The 20,298-nt window shown below is 43.5% G+C and overlaps 1 protein-coding gene across 3 annotated transcripts in view; it reads right to left on the reverse strand.

Moving 5' to 3' along the window:
- Positions 1–20,298, reverse strand: part of NR5A1 (nuclear receptor subfamily 5 group A member 1) — a 148,368-nt gene that overhangs the window by 31,880 nt on the left and 96,190 nt on the right. For all 3 annotated transcript variants that reach the window (XM_075579381.1, XM_075579380.1, XM_075579379.1), the window contains 2 exons: positions 12,331–12,450; positions 2,424–2,571 (listed from right to left, as the gene is read on the reverse strand). In XM_075579381.1, coding sequence (XP_075435496.1) covers positions 2,424–2,571; positions 12,331–12,450 — 268 coding nt within the window. The remainder of the gene's footprint in view (positions 1–2,423; positions 2,572–12,330; positions 12,451–20,298) is intronic.

A 20,298-nucleotide genomic window follows, 5' to 3' on the forward strand; every position in this document is an offset into this window, starting at 1 on the left:
AGTCAATCGGTATGGATAAAAACTCCGCCCAGCTTGAACCACCCGTGAATATGGCTCCAGAACCCGATGCAGGTGGTCACCCTAAACTCAGGGAAGAAAGGATCGCCCAACGCAGGGGAAAATACCTGACCAAGCGGTCAGAAGAAAGACTGTGCTTGGGAAAACTCCTCGAGCGACTGAAGAGTGCTGAGCTCAAGCACCTTCTTGAGGAGACATTACTGACCTGGAGAAAGGGCTCCAATTCCAGCGGGACTAAGGGTTCTCTTCCTCCATCCACTCTAATTCGAGCCGCAGAGATATCTCGAGTGAAAGTGGAAGGATGGGCTTTAGCCGTGGCAAGCCAGAGCTTCCCACAAACAGGGGAGGTATGTAACAGGGACTTATCCCTGTTTAAATAAAGCAGCCTCAGAGCTCTGAGAATCCAGCAGAGAGAGAGTTAATTGCAGCCACTCAACTAACTAGTCTCCACCTGGACTAATCAGAGCTCTGTACAAAGTCTTGTGAGAAACAGGAGAGAGATTCCTTAGCCCACGTTTGGGCTGACACAAGGAGAGCAGAGAAGCCTGCACACAGACACTGTCTTGAGCACAAAGGCTGTGCTGAGATCAAGGCACCCAGAGACCTATATTTCCTGGACACAGAGGACCCAGGAACCTGCCAGAGACTGACATGGAGGGCCATCTGCTTACGGTACCTCCTGAAACTTTGGGGTGATAGGCTGGTAATGGGAATATCCCTCTAGTCCTGCAGATAGGGTCTGAGGAATATTATATGATCCTCTGCACACATCTCTTACACCCCCCAACAGGTCAGGCTATCAGGCAATCCCTGCTTCGAAGTCTGAGCCACTGATTGAGCCAACTGAAGCAGGGACTGATTGAGCCACCTGTGCTGAAGTATTGACTGATTTAGCCACCTGTGCTAAAGCTGGGATTGATTCAGCCACCTGTGCTGAAGCAGGGACTGATTGAGCCACCAGTGCTGAGGCTGGGACATCCTGAAAACCTGACCTGTAGCGGGGGGGGGGGGGGGGGGGGAGGACTGGAGTTGAGCTCCCTTAGGATTCTGTCTTCAGTGGTAGCAGACCAGACACTAATAGTTTATGGTGGGTACACAAAAGTGACAAGCTGTCTCATTTCAGCAGGCAAAGAGTAGCCCATGATTGTGTGTGTGTGTGTGTGTGTGTGTGTGTGTGTGTGTGTGTGTGTGTGTGTGTGTGTGTGTGTGTGTGTGTGTGTGTGTGTGTGTGTGTGTGTGTGTGTGTGTGTGTGTCTGTAAGACTGTCTGTCTGTGTGTGTCTGTCTGTGTGTGTCTGTCTGTGTCTGTGTCTGTCTGTCTGTCTGTGTCTGTCTGTCTGTCTGTCTGTGTGTGTGTGTGTGTGTGTGTCTGTCTGTGTGTGTGTCTGTCTGTGTGTGTGTCTGTCTGTGTGTGTGTCTGTCTGTGTGTGTCTGTCTGTGTGTGTGTCTGTCTGTGTGTGTGTCTGTCTGTGTGTGTGTGTCTGTGTGTGTGTCTGTGTGTGTGTCTGTGTGTGTGTCTGTGTGTGTGTCTGCATGTGTGTCTGCGTGTGTCTGCGTGTGTGTCTGCGTGTGTGTCTGCGTGTGTGTGTCTGTCTGTGTGTCTGTCTGTGTGTCTGTCTGTGTGTCTGTCGGTGTGTCTGTGTGTCTGTCTGTGTGTCTGTCTGTGTGTCTGTCTGTGTGTCTGTCTGTGTGTCTGTCTGTGTGTCTGTCTGTGTGTCTGTCTGTGTGTCTGTCTGTGTGTCTGTCTGTGTGTCTGTCTGTGTGTCTGTCTGTGTGTCTGTCTGTGTGTCTGTCTGTCTGTGTGTCTGTCTGTCCGTGTGTCTGTCTGTCTGTGTGTCTGTGTGTCTGTGTGTCTGTCTGTCTGTGTGTGTGTCTGCGTTTGTGTCTGCGTGTGTGTCTGCGTGTGTGTCTGCGTGTGTGTCTGCGTGTGTGTCTTCCACAGGTCCACAAACCTGCTTCCTTTACACTAGTGGTTCCTAACTCCAGTTTTCAGGAACTCTCAACAGGCCACGTTTTAAGGATATCCTAGCTGCAGCACAGGTGAAAGAACTGAGACACTGTCTGAGCCACCTGTGCTGAAGCCGGGGTATCCTTAAAACGTGGCCTGCTGAGAGTTCCTGAGGACTGGTGTTGGGATTCACTGATTTACACCATTGTCAAACATCACACAATGGTTTAGCTGCAGTGATGGATTCTGGGTAGTGACATGCCAAGTGTAACTTCTTAACCGGTTAATATATGGATTCTTTAGAGCGTCTCCCTGCTACATTACCCAGCTTGTACAGCTAAGGGGTTCATTCTGACTACCACGGAGATGTTGGTATTTGTCCACTTTGGACGTTCACAAACAGTTTCCCCACCTCCCCCCCCCCCCCTCCCTCTCCGTCCCTCTGTTGGGTTACTCACCGAGACTGAAGAGTATGAGGAATTTGAGGCACACAAACTCTTGCCTGTCCACTTGCAGGGAGTGTAAGAGGATGACCAACTCCTGGGCTCTCAGGATGAGGTTATGTAGAGTGGATCCAGCCTGGGCAGAGATTGCAGACATTTCAATCTGCAAAACAAATTAAATGAACGTGACTTTCATGTGGATTCCAGCTTTGGCAGCTGAGGAAAGTCTCATAACACGTGGCTATACTTCACTAATTATGTGTTCCCTAGCTGAGAAAACAACCTCACCCGTCCGCTCCTCCTCTACCCCCTCCTCCCCAACCCACCTCCTTCTCTCTCCCCCACTCATCTCTCTCCTTCCCTTCATCTCTCTCTCCCTCCCATCACTTTCCTTTAATACCTTATGATGTCCCCAATTCTTTCCGCCTCTCTCTCCTTCTCCAGCGTCTGCTTTCTGTGGAAACTTTACACTTATCTGACTCTCGTTATCTGCCACCAGGCTATGTGCATTATGATGTCACCAGTATGATGTCACCTGCCAGATCTATAGCTTACCAGTTACAACACCTGGCGGCTGACTTGCTTGAGAAATTGTAATAACTCGTAGAACTAAAAGCAGAATGTGTCCAAAGATAGACAAAAATCTTACTAATGATATACCGTTGCCTTTTAAACAGCTTCTTTTTAAGCACTGCCCGAGGTTAAACCCCTTACAAAACAATGTAAGAAATGCATATACAGTGTTAAACATTGGAAATACTGAGGGTATTTTAATGTATAGGTAGTGTAATATAAACAGGTGGGAAGAAATAAAGTACAAAGTGAAACTTTACCTTACTAATGCACTATACAGGAAGGTTACTCCGTGAGCCTCACTGGTTTAAAGGGGTCATCCCTGACAGCTGACAACATACAGCATGTGTTTGGGGGGTGCTCTTAAAGAGGGTGCCATGCATGGTAGGCCACTCTGCTAGCAAAGAGGTTATGGGACACCTTCGACTGAGCCACTGATTGAGCCACCTATAGGTGCTCAAGCAGGGATAGCCTGAAAACCTGACCTGCTGGTAGCTCTTGAGGACTGGAGTTGACCAGTCAATGACTGATCCACTGATTGAGTCACCTGTGCTGAAGCAGGGATATCCTGAAAACCTGACCTGTTGATGGCTCTTGAGGACTGGAGTTGACCAGTCATCGACTGAGCCACTGATTGAGCCACCTGTGCAGAAGCAGAGAAAGCCTGAAAACCAGACCTGCTGGTAGCACAAGAAGACTGGAGTTGGCTACCTCTGGTGTACACAGGCCCGCCAACAGGGCGAGGTCTGCCAGGGTTGGCGTCCCAGGCCCCGTGAGTCAGGGGGCTCGGCCGCCCGTGCCCGTTTTATGTTTTTAAAAATTCAGGGGAAAAAAGGCGGCGATGCCTGTGCGCATGTGCAGAGCCGAGTTCTCGGAGCGCATGCGCAGGGAAAGAAGGGTGTTCGGCCTGCTGCCTGTAGGCCCAACCCCCCCCCCAACCTCCCAACGTGGGAAGGAGGGGAAGCGCCGTGGCAATCCCACGCCCTGCCTGCCAACCTAGCTCCCCCCGCACCCGCCAACCCAGCTTCCCCTGCGCCCGCCAACACAGCACCCCTTGCGCCAGCCTCCTGACAGCAGCTGCGGGGCCCGTGCCCCTCTCCTACCCCCCCACCCACACCCCTGAGCCTACCTCCTGCCCCGGGCAGCAGCCACAGGGCCCACTCCCTCCCACAAAACCCTCCGTGCGCCCCACCTGCGCCCCCCGAGCCTACCTCCCACCTCGGGCAGCAGCCGCGGGGATTGGGGCAGGGAGGGAAACGTCTGGCGGGCAAGGAAGCAGCACCCACCTGGTCAAGGTGAGTCACCCACCCAGGCTGTCACTCAGTCACCCACCCAGTCACTCACTCAAATCCAGTCACTCAGTCACCCACCCACCCAGTCACTCAGTCACCCACCCAGTCACTTGCTCACTCACCCACCCACCCAGTCACCAGCCCAGTCACTCAGTCACCCACCCACCCAGTCACTCACTCAAATCCAGTCACTCAGTCACCCACCCACCCAGTCACTCAGTCACCCACTCACTCACCCACCCACCCATCCAGTCACCAGCCCAGTCACTCAGTCACCCACCCAGTCAGTCAGTCAGTCACCCAGGCAGTCAGTCACCCACCCTCCCACACAGGCAGTGAGTCACCCAGGCAGTCAGTAACCCACCCAGGCAGTCAGTCACCCAACCATATTTAACCCCCCCCCCACAGGCCCATACTTAACCCACCCTGAAGCCCATACTTAATCCACTCCCCCCCCCCTCCAGTCCCACACTGAATCCCCCCAGGCCTTTTGTCACATAGGATGTAGCATTGGGTATCTTTGTCTTTTGTTGAAAATATAAAAATAAACAGATTGCATTGTTATGGTTTTCTTCCGTATTACAATAAGAAGAAAACAGTTAAGTAAAAGTTGCGCGCTAAAAAATATTGGGGCTCTTTTCATTGGTCCCGGGCCCCGTGATTTCTGTTGGCCGCCCTGGGTGTACGCCGTATAAAGCAGGAAGGGGTTAATCGGCCGATCTTCAGCATACTTTGTGCAGCCTGTTCTCACAGCGGTTTGTGTAAATACACGCGGGAATGTTTCCGCTCTCCAGAGAACGGCGCCGTTCGCCTTTTGAGGGCTGGTGAAAGGCTTGACAAAGCTCCCCCTGCCTGTGTTTGTGGACACTTTGTGTCTCTCGGCACGATCATTGTTTGTGCCTTTTGTGCAAAAACAATTCCGGGTCCCAGCGAAAAAAAGCAAATTAAACAAGAGGCATCTGTGTGAGCCCCGGTCCCTGACATGAGAACACAGCGCCATAAAGGTAATCTTTCAGCCCCGCCAGGGCAAAAGTGCCACTGCTGCTTTAAAAGAAGGCGTGCTATTGTGTGTGTCTGATATGTAGGGTGCGTGTGAGATATGTAGTGTGTTTGAGACATGTAGTGTGCGTGTGTGTGTGTATGAGAGATATGTAGTACGTGGGATATGGTGTGTGTCTGTGTGGGATATGGCGTGTGTGTGTGTCACTGCCATTAGTACACTTTGCCCCTAGGAGGGACTGACCCCTTAACCATGTCACTGCCATTAGTACACTTTGCCCCTAGGAGGGACTGACCCCTTAACCATGTCACTGCCATTAGTACACTGTGGCCCTAGGAGGGCCTGACCCCTTAACCATGTCACTGCCATTAGTACACTGTGGCCCTAGGAGGGACTGACCCCTTAACCAGGCGTTTAGATTCTTGACGTCAGAAGGGACAGAGGCATCGTATCAGAATTATAAGGAATGTAACAAAAATTGCCTAAAGGGCAATCAAACTAGCAAAAAGGGATAATGAAAAAAGGATTGCAATAGAAAGTAAGGTCAACCCTAAGAAGTTCTTTAAGTATCTTAATAACAAAAAAATGAGAAAGGAAAATATAGGACCCTTTCAGTGTGAGGTGGGTGGGCAGATTATTGGAGATAAGGAAAAAGCAGAGGTATTAAACAAATTCTTTGCCTCTGTGTTTACCAGGGAAGAATCAATTTCAATAGTAGTGCCGCAGGAGGAAGCCACAACCTCCATATTAATGAACAATTGGTTAACTGAGGAGGAAGTTCATAAGCGACTTGATAAAATTAAAGTAAATAAGGCACCTGGCCCCGATGGCATACATCCAAGAGTTCTCAAGGAGTTAAGCTCAGTAATAGCCAAACCATTATATTTAATATTCAAGGACTCCATTTCCACAGGCTCAGTACCACAAGATTGGCATAAAGCAGAAGTGGTGCCTATATTTCAAAAGGGAGCTAGATCACAACCGGGGAATTACAGACCCGTAAGCCTGACTTCAATAGTAGGGAAACTACTTGAAGGTTTAATACGGGATAATATTCAGGAATACCTAATGGAAAACAAAATTATTAGTAATAGTCAGCATGGATTTATAAAGGATAGATCATTCCAAACTAACCTCATTTGTTTCTTTGAGGAGGTAAGTAGGAATTTAGACCAGGGTAATGCAGTTGATGTGGTCTACTTAGATTTTGCAAAGGCTTTTGATACGGTTTCACACAAGAGGTTGGTGAGCAAAATAAAGAAAATTGGACTCAGTAAAAATATGCACCTGGATTGAAAACTGGTTGAAGGACAGACAACAGAGCCTGAAAACCTGACCTGTTGATGGCCCTTGAGGACTGGAGTTGGCCAGCCAGTGATTGAGCCACCTGTGCTGAAGCAGGGATATCCCCAATACCTGACCTGTTGGTGGCCCTTGAGGACTGGCGTCAGCCGCCTCTGGTGTACGTCACAAAATGGAGTGCGTTCAGCAAATGGTGAGATATGCACTTACATCCCAGAATCCAAAGCTTCGGATTCCTTCCTGAACAACGTGGAGCTGGAGGAGATGTAAAGAAGCCATTATGTGCCTGAACGCAGGCACTGGCATGTAAGTGCATATCTCACCATTTGCTGCACACACTCCATTTTGTGAACTTACTTCACTATTGCGTGTTTCTTTCTCTTCCCTATGATGTGGCCGCTGATCATCTTTGAAACTCAAAACCACCAAGAATTGGGAACAGTTCTATTTCTTCAAGCTGCACCGAAATAGATTTATCAAGTTTAGAAACTTTAGTTAGAGCGCTTCCTTTTTTGTTTATATACACCTCTGGTGTACGCCACAAAAAGCAGGAAAGGGTTGCCATAAATGGAACTTTTTCAGGTGTGACTAAGGTTGTGAGTGGAGTACCTCAGGGATCGGTACTGGGACCCCTGCTTTTTAACTTGTTTATTAATGACCTTGAGGTTGGGATCGAGAGCAAAGTCTCCATCTTTGCTGATGATACTAAATTGTGTAAGGTAATAGAATCAGAGCAGGATGTAATTTCTCTTCAGAAGGACTTGGAGAGACTGGAAACGTGGGCAGGAAAATGGCAGATGAAGTCTAATACAGATAAATGTAAGGTTATGCATTTGGGATGCAAGAATAAAAAGACGACTTACAAATTAAATGGAGATATATTGGGGGACTCCTTGATTGAGAAAGATGTAGGAGTGCTTGTAGACAGCAGGCTTAGCAATAGTGCCCAACGTCATGCAGCAGCTGCAAAGGCAAACAAGATCTTATCTTGCATCAAACGGGCAATGGATGGAAGGGACGTAAACATAATTATTCCCCTTTACAAAGCATTAGTAAGACCACACCTTGAATATGGAGAACAATTTTGGGCACCACTCCTTAGAAAATACATTATGGAACTAGAGAGAGTGCAGAGAAGAGCCACTAAATTAATAAAGGGGATGGACAATCTAACTTAGGAGGAGAGGTTAGCTAAATTAGATTTATTTACATTAGAAAAGAGGCGTCTAAGAGGGGATATGATAACTATATACAAATATATCCGGGGACAGTGCAAGGAGATTTCAAAATAACTATTCATCCCACGGGCAGTACAAAGGACACAGGGGCATCAGTTAAAGTTAGAGGAAAGCAGATTTCACCAGCAACAAAAGAAAGGGTTCTTTAAGGGCAGTTACAATGTGGGATTCATTGCCCGTGGAGACTGTGATGGCAGATACAATAGATTTGTTCAAAAAAAGGTTGGACATCTTTTTAGAAGGGAAAAGTATACAGGGATATACCAAATAAGTGAACATGGGAAGAATGTTGATCCAGGGATTAATCTGATTGCCAATTCTTGGAATCAGGAAGGAATTTATTTTTCCCCTTATGAGATATCATTGGATGATATAACACTGGGGTTTTTTGTTTGCCTTCCTCTGGATCAATAAGTAAGTATAGATATAGGATAAAGTATCTGTTGTATACATTTAGCATAGGTTGAACTTGATGGACGTATGTCTTTTTTCAACCTCATCTACTATGTAACTATGTAATATTGGGGGGGAGTGGGGGTCTTTTTATATGTATTTGGGGGAGTTTGTGTGTCTTTTGAATATGTATTGGGGGTGTGGTTGTGTCTTTTGAATATGTATTGGGGGTGGGGTTTTTTGTAATGTATTTTGTGGGGGGGATTGAGTGAGAGTGGGGTAATTGACGAAGGTGGGGGGCAAGTGAGACGGGGTGAGGGAGGGAGTGAGTGAGGAAAAGAGGGCGTAGGAGTGAGACGCAGGGGAGAGAAATATGGGAAGAGGGTGGGAAATAGAGGGGACTTGTGAGGTGTGAAATGGAGGGGGAGGGCATGCAATACCGCCGACACAGGGGGGGCGGACATAACTCTAGCCAGGGGGAACGGGAAATCTGTCTGCGGCTCTGTTTGCGAACATATATTATATATGCGTTTGTGTATAGGAAATATTGTGTGTATGTCTGTAAGTATATCTGTGTGTGTGCGCATATGTATTATATATGCGTTTGTGTATGTCTGTAAGTATATCTGTGTGTGTGCGCATATGTATTATATATGCGTTTGTGTATGTCTGTAAGTATATCTGTGTGTGTGCGCATATGTATTATATATGCGTTTGTGTATGTCTGTAAGTATATCTGTGTGTGCGCATATGTATTATATATGCGTTTGTGTATAGGAAATATTGTGTGTTTGTATGTAAGTATATCTGTGTGTGCGCATATGTATTATATATGCGTTTGTGTATGTGTATAGGAAATATTGTGTGTATGTATGTAAGTATATCTGTGTGTGTGCGCATATGTATTATATATGCATTTGTGTATAGGAAATATTGTGTGTTTGTATGTAAGTATATCTGTGTGTGTGCGCTTATGTATTATATATGCGTTTGTGTATGTGTATAGGATATATTGTGTGTATGTATGTAAGTATCTGTGTGTGCGCATATGTATTATATATGCGTTTGTGTATGTGTATAGGATATATTGTGTGTATGTCTGTAAGTATCTGTGTGTGCGCATATGTATTATATATGCGTTTGTGTATGTGTATAGGAAATATTGTGTGTATGTATGTAAGTATATCTGTGTGTGTGCGCATATGTATTATATATGCGTTTGTGTATGTGTATAGGATATATTGTGTGTATGTATGTAAGTATATCTGTGTGTGTGCGCATATGTATTATATATGCGTTTGTGTATGTGTATAGGATATATTGTGTGTATGTATGTAAGTATATCTGTGTGTGTGCGCATATGTATTATATATGCGTTTGTGTATGTGTATAGGAAATATTGTGTGTATGTATGTAAGTATATCTGTGTGTGTGCGCATATGTATTATACACTGGCGACACACTTTATTCGAGCTTGGCTAGTCCCACGAATTCGGGTATACCCGGGTGTATTGAGGTTTGTGACTGTTTTCTGCCCGAGTACATTGAGTTATTTTTCAGGCAGGGATTGAAGCATTTTATTCCCGCTGGCTGCAATACTGCACAGTATATATATATACACTGCATTACAATTCATGAATTTATGCCATCTGGTAGACACCCGAAGCATTGCAGCCTATTAAATCCTAATCATCCTCATTTAACAGATCAGCCGCCCATCAGCCAGGCATGAACCCAGGCTGGGAAGGCAAATGCAACGGGGCTTGTCAGAGGTGAGGAGCGGCGCATTCCAGGTATCTGCCAGGTACATACCGGGTATTTGCTCGAATAAAGTGTGTCGGTGCAGTATATGCGTTTGTGTATGTGTATAGGAAATATTGTGTGTATGTATGTAAGTATATCTGTGTGTGTGCGCATATGTATTATATATGCGTTTGTGTAAGTATATAGGATATATTGTGTGTATGTATGTAAGTATATCTGTGTGTGTGCGCATATATTATATGTGCGCATATATTATATATGCGTTTGTGTATGTGTATAGGAAATATTGTGTGTATGTCTGTAAGTATCTGTGTGTGTGCGCATATGTATTATATATGCGTTTGTGTATGTGTATAGGAAATATTGTGTGTATGTCTGTAAGTATCTGTGTGTGCGCATATGTATTACTGTATATATGCGTTTGTGTATGTGTATAGGATATATTGTGTGTATGTATGTAAGTATCTGTGTGTGCGCATATGTATTATATATGCGTTTGTGTATGTGTATAGGAAATATTGTGTGTATGTATGTAAGTATATCTGTGTGTGTGCGCATATGTATTATATATGCGTTTGTGTATAGGATATATTGTGAGTATGTATGTAAGTATATCTGTGCGTGTGCGCATATATTATATGTGCGCATATATTATATATGCGTTTGTGTATAGGATATATTGTGTGTATGTATATATGTAAGTATATATATGTGTGTGTGCGCATATATTATATATGCGTTTCTGAGAGTTTGTGTATATAGGATATATTGTTTGTATGTATTTATTTATTTATAAAATATTTTACCAGGAAGTAATACATTGAGAGTTACCTCTCGTTTTCAAGTATGTCCTGGGCACAGAGTAAAACAAATAATACATGGTTACAAGTACAGTTACATAAATGATCAGGGTATACATTATATACAAGACATTGCGTGCACAGTTAAAGAAAATATATATTATGGGCGTATGAAACAGTTACAGACCAGGTTAAAGTGTGAGACAGCCTTAGATTTGAAAGAACTTAAACTGGTGGTGGATGTGAGAGTCTCTGGTAGGTTGTTCCAGTTTTGGGGTGCACGGTAGGAGAAGGAGGAACGTCCGGATACTTTGTTGAGCCTTGGGACCATGAACAGTCTTTTGGAGTCTGATCTCAGGTGATAAGTGCTGCAGGTGGTAGGGGTGAGGAGCTTGTTCAGGTAGCTGGGTAGCTTGCCCATGAAGAATTTAAAGGCAAGACAGGGAAGGTGAACTTTGCGCCTAGACTCTAGTGTTAACCAATCTAGTTCTTTGAGCATATCGCAGTGATGTGTGTTGTAGTTGCATTGGAGAACAAAACGACAAATTGAATTGTAGAGGGTGTCAAGTTTGATAAGGTGGGTTTGAGGTGCCGAGCCATATACTATGTCTCCATAGTCAATAATTGGCATTAGCATCTGCTGTGCGATACGCTTTCTGACCAGGAGACTTAGGGAGGATTTGTTCCTGTAAAGTACCCCTAGTTTGGCATAGGTCTTGGTTGTCAGGGTATCAATGTGCATCCCGAATGTTAAGTGGGAGTCAAACCATAAGCCCAGGTATTTAAAACTAGTGACAGGGGTTAGGGTGGTGTTAGCGTTGGTTCTAATCAGGAGCTCAGTCACTGGAAGCTTTACAAATTTAGTCTTGGTCCCAAATACCATTGTTACCGTCTTGTCAGTGTTTAAAAACAGTTTGTTTTGAGAAATCCAGTTTTCGAGTCTCAAATGTATGTAAGTGTATACAGTATGAGTGTTTGTGCGCATATATTATATATGTGTGTATGTATAGAATGTTTTATGTGTTTGTGTATGTGAATATGCATTTGTGAGTATGTATGTTTATATATATATCTCCCAAGTGTTAAACAAAAGTCCTTGTGATCACGTGTGATATAAAGGACTTTATAGAGATAGTCACGTGTGATATAAAGGACTTTATAAAGATAGTCACGTGTGATATAAAGGACTTTATAGAGATAGTCACGTGTGATATAAAGGACTTTATAGAGATAGGGAGCTCAGACTGCAGGGTTAAAGGAACATTATACTTGCGGTTTTCTGATTTGACTGTTATTTTATAAGTCACTGCGCACTTTATACTGACACTTATTATTTTACTCTCCCCTCATTTTATTGTTTTCTATGGTTTACTAATTCACTGATTTATTATTATTATTACGCGCAGAAATGCCATTAAAATGTAATCTAGCAGAATTAAAGAGAAAAGTCAAGTATTGTTTAGATAAAAGTATGGTTGAAGGACATTGAACGAGTGTGTTAGGCGAGGAGCTGTGCCTCTGGCCCCATGACCGCGTCCCCCCCCCCCATCCCGGAGTTACCTCTTGTCCCGTGACGAGGAGGACGCTGTTTTCTTTGCTGTGCTGCATTTGTCTGTAGATGTGATCGAACACCAGCAGCTCACTCCAGCAGTTCTGCAGCAAGATCATCTGGTCGCTGACCTGGGAGAGAGGAGACACAGGTTATGGGAGCTGACCTTGGAGAGAAGAGACACCGGTTATGGGAGCTGACCTGGGAGAGAGGAGACACCGGTTATGGGAGCTGACCTGGGAGAGAGGTGACACCGGTTTTGGGAGCTGACCTGGGAGAGAGGAGACACCGGTTATGGGAGCTGACCTGGGAGAGAGGTGACACCGGTTATGGGAGCTGACCTTGGAGAGAGGTGACACCGGTTATGGGAGCTGACCTGGGAGAGAGGTGACACCGGTTATGGGATCTGACCTGGGAGAGAGGTGACACCGGTTATGGGATCTGACCTGGGAGAGAGGAGACACCGGTTATGGGAGCTGACCTGGGAGAGAGGTGACACCAGTTTTGGGAGCTGACCTCGGAGAGAGGAGACACCGGTTATGGGAGCTGACCTGGGAGAGAGGTGACACCGGTTATGGGAGCTGACCTGGGACAGAGGTGACACCGGTTATGGGAGCTGACCTGGGAGAGAGGAGACACCGGTTATGGGAGCTGACCTGGGAGAGAGATGACACTGGTTATGGGAGCTGACCTGGGAGAGAGGTGACACCGGTTATGGGATCTGACCTGGGAGAGAGGTGACACCGGTTATGGGAGCTGATCTGGGAGAGAGGTGACACCGGTTATGGGAGCTGATCTGGGAGAGAGGTGACACCGGTTATGGGAGCTACCAGGGAGAGACGTGACACCGGTTATGGGAGCTGATCTGGGAGAGAGGTGACACTGGTTATGGGAGCTGATCTGGGAGAGAGGTGACACCGGTTATGGGAACTACCAGGGAGAGAGGTGACACCAGTTATGGGAGCTGACCTGGGAGAGACGTGACACCGATTATGGGAGCAGACCTGGGAGAGAGGTGACACGAGTTATGGGAGCTGAACCTCTCGCTGACATATATAGCCCCTTCCCTGCCAGAGGGGTGGGCAACGCATCGCTCTGCGTGTTATTATATCACACACTGCATGTTATTACATCACTATGCATGTTATTATATAATTGCGTGTTATTACATCGCTCTGCACGTTATTATATAACTCCGTGTTATTACATCGCTCTGCGTGTTATTATATAACTGCGTGTTATTACATCGCTCTGCAAATTATTACATCGCTCTGCGTGTTATTACATTGCTCTACAAGTTATTATATAACTGCGTGTTATTACATCGCTCTGCGCGTTATATAACTGCATGTTATTACATTGCATTGCGCATTATTATATAACTGCGTGTTATTATATCGCTCTGCATGTTATTATATCGCTCAACACATTATTACATTGCACTGCACTTTATTACATTAATCGTAGTGTTATTATATTGCTTTGTGTGTTATTACATTTATTATATCGATCTGCATGTTATTACATTGCCCTGCACGTTATTATATAACTCTGTGCATTATTATATCACTTTGCGTGTTATTACATTGCCCTGCAAGTTATTATATAACTGCGTGTTATTACATTGCTCTGCACATTATTATATAACTGTGTGTTATTACATCGCTCTGCACGTTATTATATCACTCTGCACGTTATTACATCGCTCTGCACATTATTATATCGCTCTACACATTATTACATTGCACTGCACTTTATTACATTAATCTTGGTGTTATTATATTGCTTTGTGTGTTATTACATCGCTCTGCACGTTATTATATCGATCTGCGCATTATTACATTGCTCTGCATGTTATTATATAACTCTGTGCATTATTATATCACTCTGCATGTTATTACATCACTCTACGTGTTATTATATATCTCTGCGCGTTATTACATCGCTCTGCAAGTTATTAAATTGCAGCTCATTATTACATCTCTTTGCATGTTATTACATCGCTCTGTACATTATTACATCGCTCTGCACACTATTAAATTGATCTTGGTGTTATTATATCACTCTGCGTGTTATTACATCGCTCTGCATGTTATTACATTGCTCTGTACATTATTATATTGATCTGCATGTTATATCTCAGCACTTTATTATATTGCTATGCATGTTATTACATCGCTCTCCGTGTTATGACATCACTGCGTGTTATTATATTACTCTGCACATTACATCACTGCGTGTTATTACATCGTTCTGCATTGTATTACATCGCTCTGCATTGTATTACATCGCTCTGCATTGTATTACATCGCTCTGCATTGTATTACATCGCTCTGCATTGTATTACATCGCTCTGCATTGTATTACATGGCTCTGCATTGTATTACATGGCTCTGCATTGTATTACATCGCTCTGCATTGTATTACATCGCTCTGCATTGTATTACATCGCTCTGCATTGTATTACATGGCAAAGAAAAAAATAGTGAAGAAAAAAATCAAGCGCAAATAACATCACTTAAAACAAATAATATAAAATAGTATACTGTCCTTAGAGAGTGCAGCTCCCGACACAGGATTCAGACCAGATCCAATCAGCAAACGAAGAAGAAACAGGTGCGCAAATCACATCAGGACATGAAAGAGAAGTAAAATACCAAATAGTGCAATATTGTCAACCCCAACAAAGAAATCAATGCTGATAGCTCTATAAAGTTTGCACTCACGTGTACCACGTGATAGTAAGGCGTTGTGGTTATTAGAAGTTACCAACTTTAGTTTCCAGATAGGTACTCCAGATCCCTAGAGAAGGAAGGGATATCCATATACAAAAAAGGAAAAAGCAAAATAGTATAATACTGCTTTTAATATTAAAAACACAAAGTATTCCACTTACATAAGTGCCTTTGTGGTGAGCATTCAGACCACCCTGGGTCATATGGACAGACAAATGTTTCTCACAGCAACAGCATCTGCTCCGCGGCCGTCACAGCAAACACTGGGCTGATAAGGTCATCCTCCACTCTGGATGTCACCAACAAAGTGCCACTCTGTAGTAATGATTCACCCAATGCGCGTTTCCACATAAATGTCTTCCTCAGGGGCTAATCTAACATCCTGCACTGTATCCCTCCCTTAAATAACCCCCGCATTAATTTTCAAAATTGCGGAGCGTCACGTGTGACGTCATCACGTCCGACGTCACGTAACGTGTCATCTCACATGATTTAGCATATTCAATCTGCTCAAAACTTTATCAAGTCCTGATGCACAGTCAAGTTTTACAGACAGCCCTTTGGCATATAACTACATGTAACCCACCGCATTGAAATGGAATTGCGGAACGTTACGCATGACTACATCACGTCACGTCTCTCACCGCGTCACGTGACGCGTCACGACATTACACATAGACACAACAATAGACATTATTTTGATGAATCCATAGCAACAATATCTAAAAATAAATATAAAATAATTAGACATATGAAAGTTAGTCAAAAAGACCATTCAAAAAAGGACATTAAGGGATATTAGAGAGTATAGATATAATGTAGACCTCAAACCAAGAAAGCATTAATGTCAAAAACGACATTTAATCATCTTGGCTGTAACGTCCTCCACCTATGTATCCAAAAGGATTCCCTCTTGGATAACGATTGGATTCCACTCCCACCTCTCCAGTGAGCAAATGTTTGTTCAATTCCCATATAGTCTAGTGGGATCAGAATTGTGACATTTCTTGAAATGGAGAGACACATTATGTGTCGCCAGCCCAATACTAATATTTCGTATGTGTTCTAGTATTCTTACCCTTAAAGGGCGAATAGTTCTTCCCACATGTTGATAGTTACAGGGGCATGTCACAATATACACCACATACGTGCTTTTACAGTTTATAAAACTCGTCATCTTTAAAGTTTCTTTAGTATTGGTGGAAATAAATGTGTCAGTCTTATCAACCCAAAATTTGCAGGCCTTACATTTATCGCACTTAAAAAACCCTTTAGGCTTTCCAGGTATCCATGTTGCATTACCAATGTTTTTTCTTTCCTTAAAGCACTTGGTGCTACACTGTCTTTTAGGTTTTTCGCCTTCGTGAAAACTACTTGCGGCTGTTCTGGGAGATAGTCTTTCAAGATCGCATCTTGTTTCAGAACATGCCAGTGTGTACGGATGATATCCTGTATTTGGCTTGATTCCCTATTGAACTGTGTAATAAAGGGTATAAAATTGTTGTTAATTTGTTTTTCTTTTGGGATGCCTAATAAACTTGTTCTTTCTTGTTTTAGGTCTTTGTTCTTAGCTTCTTCTATTATAATTGGATCATAGTTTTTTTTTTTATAAATCTTTGCTCCAAAATTTTTGCCTGGTCCTGACAGGTGTTTATCTCTGAACAGTTTCTTCTAATTCTTTGAAACTGTCCAAAGGGAACACCCCTAAGCCAATTCTTATGATGGCAACTGGAGTTAAGAATAAAACTATTGCAATCTATATTCTTAAAATGAGTCTTCGTTTAACTGGTAACTGGGAGGAGGAGGTTATTTACAATCATAACCCCTATGGCGCAAACCTTGTCTTATGGCGGCGCTACATAGATGACATTATTTTTATTTGGAATGGAGCAGAGCCTCTTTTGACAGAATTTTTGGCATACTGTACATTAATGTGAATGATTACAATTTAACATTCACAGAAACAGATAGCACAACGTCTATTGCATATTTGGATCTATTGATACATATAGAAAATCAAGCAATCAAAACGAAGACTCATTTTAAGAATATAGATTGCAATAGTTTTATTCTTAACTCCAGTTGCCATCATAAGAATTGGCTTAGGGGTGTTCCCTTTGGACAGTTTCAAAGAATTAGAAGAAATTGTTCAGAGATAAACACCTGTCAGGACCAGGCAAAAATTTTGGAGCAAAGATTTATATAAAAAAAATATGACCCAATTATGATAGAAGAAGCTAAGAATAAAGCCCTAAAACAAGAAAGAACAAGTTTAGTAGGCATCCCAAAAGAAAAACAAATTAACAACAATTTTATACCCTTTATACCCTTTATTACACAGTTCAATAGGGAATCAAGCGAAATACAGGATATCATCCGTACACACTGGCATGTTCTTAAACAAGATGTTATCTTGAAAGACTATCTCCCAGAACAGCCGCAAGTAGTTTTCACGAAGGCGAAAAACCTAAAAGACAGTGTAGCACCAAGTGCTTTAAGGAAAGAAAAAACATTGGTAATGCAACATGGATACCTGGAAAGCCTAAAGGGTTTTTTTTAAGTGCGATAAATGTAAGGCCTGCAAATTTGGGGTTAATAAGACTGACACATTTATTTCCACCAATACTAAAGAAACTTTAAAGATGACGAGTTTTATAAACTGTAAAAGCACGTACTGCTGCGGCACAGTTTATTCGAGCATTTGCCCGTTCTGTGCCGCAGCAGTAGCCTGGCGCGCGCCCGAGTGTGACGGGCGCACGCCAAAGCAGCGGAAGAGCGCCCTCCGATCGGGGCGCTCTCCTTACCGCTGCCGGGTCCGCCGGGTCCCCCGGAACCCCCTGCCGCTGTCCCGCGATCGCGGGACACCAGGGCTCCCTCGGGGAGCCCCTGGACACGCGTGCAGGGGGCGCACGCTCCCGATGACGCGTGACCGCGCGTCTATGACGCGCGGCACGCCGAGGGGCGGCCACTAGCAAGCCGGGAGATTTCCCGGCTTGCGGTACCGACCACACTTCAATAAAGTGTGTCGGTAGTGTATGTGGTGTATATTCTGACATGCCCCTGTAACTATCAACATGTGGGAAGAACTATTCGCCCTTTAAGGGTAAGAATACTAGAACACATACGAAATATTAGTATTAGGCTGGAGACACATAATGTGTCTCTCCATTTCAAGAAATGTCACAATTCTGATCCCACTAGACTTACATATATGGGAATTGAACAAACATTTGCTCACTGGAGAGGTGGGAATAGAATCCAATCGTTATCCAAGAGGGAATCCTTTTGGATACATAGGTTGAGGACGTTACAGCCAAGAGGATTAAATGTCGATTTTGACATTAATGCTTTCTTGGTTTGAGGTCTACATTATATCTATACTCTCTAATATCCCTTAATGTCCTTTTTTGAATGGTGTCTTTTTGATTAAGTTTCATATGTCTAATTATTTTATCTTTATTTTTAGATATTGTTGCTATGGATTCATCAAAATAATGTCTATTGTTATGTAACGTAAGCTAGAATAGGTTAACTGTGTGGGTTACATTTCTCTGTCAGTGTCTTTGTGGGTCATTTTGGAAATATTCCTTTTTTACCTACTGACGCACTGACACAGAAATGTTGTTATATAATGATAATGTCTATTGTATAATTTATGCCTGTTATAATAATATTGTGTCATTTTATACTGATTGTATAAATATTGTTGCTATTTTCCATATTTAGCATTTATCTGTGTTAAAATAATTAATTGTGGCTGTATAGCAATTTCTAACATGGATTGTATAAGCGTGACATGCTGCTTGACGTTATGTGTGGTGACGTCACCACTAACGATTAATAATAAGGGGTATCCATACCCAATGGATAGCTATATGAATTTTTGTTCAAATTTAGTAAAGTTTTGAATGTTTGAATGTCGTGACGAATCACGTGACGCGTCACGTGACGTGACGTGATGACGTCACGCGTAACGTTCCGCAATTCCATTTCAATGCTGTGGGTTACATGTAGTTATATGCCAAAGGGCTGGCTTAAAAACTTGACTGTGCATCAGGACTTGATAAAGTTTTGAGCAGATTGAATATGCTAAATCATGTGAGATGACGCGTTACGTGACGTCGGACGTGATGACGTCACACGTGACGCTCCGCAATTTTTAAAATTAATGCAGGGGGTTATTTAAGGGAGGGATACAGTGCAGGATGTTAGATTAGCCCCTGAGGAAGACATTTATGTGGAAACGTGCATTGGGTGAATCATTACTACAGAGTGGCACTTTGTTGGTGACATCCAGCGTGGAGGATGACCTTATCAGCCCAGTGTTTGCTGTGACGGCCGCGGAGCAGATGCTGTAGCTGTGAGAAACATTTGTCTGTCCATATGACCCAGGGTGGTCTGAATGCTCACCACAAAGGCACTTATGTAAGTGGAATACTTTGTGTTTTTAATATTAAAAGCAGTATTATACTATTTTGCCTTTTTCTTCTTTGTATACGGATATCCCTTCCTTCTCTAGGGATCGGGAGTACCTATCTGGAAACTAAAGTTGGTAACTTCTAATAACCACAACGCCTTACTATCACGTGGTACACGTGAGTGCAAACTTTATAGAGCTATCAGCATTGATTTCTTTGTTGGGGTTGACAATATTGCACTATTTGGTATTTTACTTCTCTTCCATGTCCTGATGCGATTTGCGCACCTGTTTCTTCTTCATTGTATTACATGGCTCTGCGTGTTATTACATGGCTCTGCATTGTATTACATGGCTCTGCATTGTATTACATGGCTCTGCATTGTATTACATGGCTCTGCGTGTTATTACATGGCTCTGCATTGTATTACATGGCTCTGCGTGTTATTACATCACTCTGCATTGTATTACATGGCTCTGCGTGTTATTACATCACTCTGCATTGTATTACATGGCTCTGCGTGTCATTACATGGCTCTGCATTGTATTACATGGCTCTGCGTGTTTTATTACATGGCTCTGCGTGTCATTACATCGCTCTGCATTGTATTACATGGCTCTGCGTGTCATTACATCGCTCTGCATTGTATTACATGGCTCTGCGTGTTATTACATTGCTCTGCATTGTATTACATGGCTCTGCGTGTTATTACATCGCTCTGCATTGTATTACATCGCTCTGCATTGTATTACATGGCTCTGCACGTTATTACATCGCTCTGCACGTTATTACATCCCTTTGCGTGTTATCTTAATCTGTATATTAC

Source organism: Ascaphus truei, chromosome 21 (genome assembly GCF_040206685.1).
Source record: "Ascaphus truei isolate aAscTru1 chromosome 21, aAscTru1.hap1, whole genome shotgun sequence".
Classification (NCBI taxonomy): Eukaryota; Metazoa; Chordata; class Amphibia; order Anura; family Ascaphidae; genus Ascaphus; species Ascaphus truei.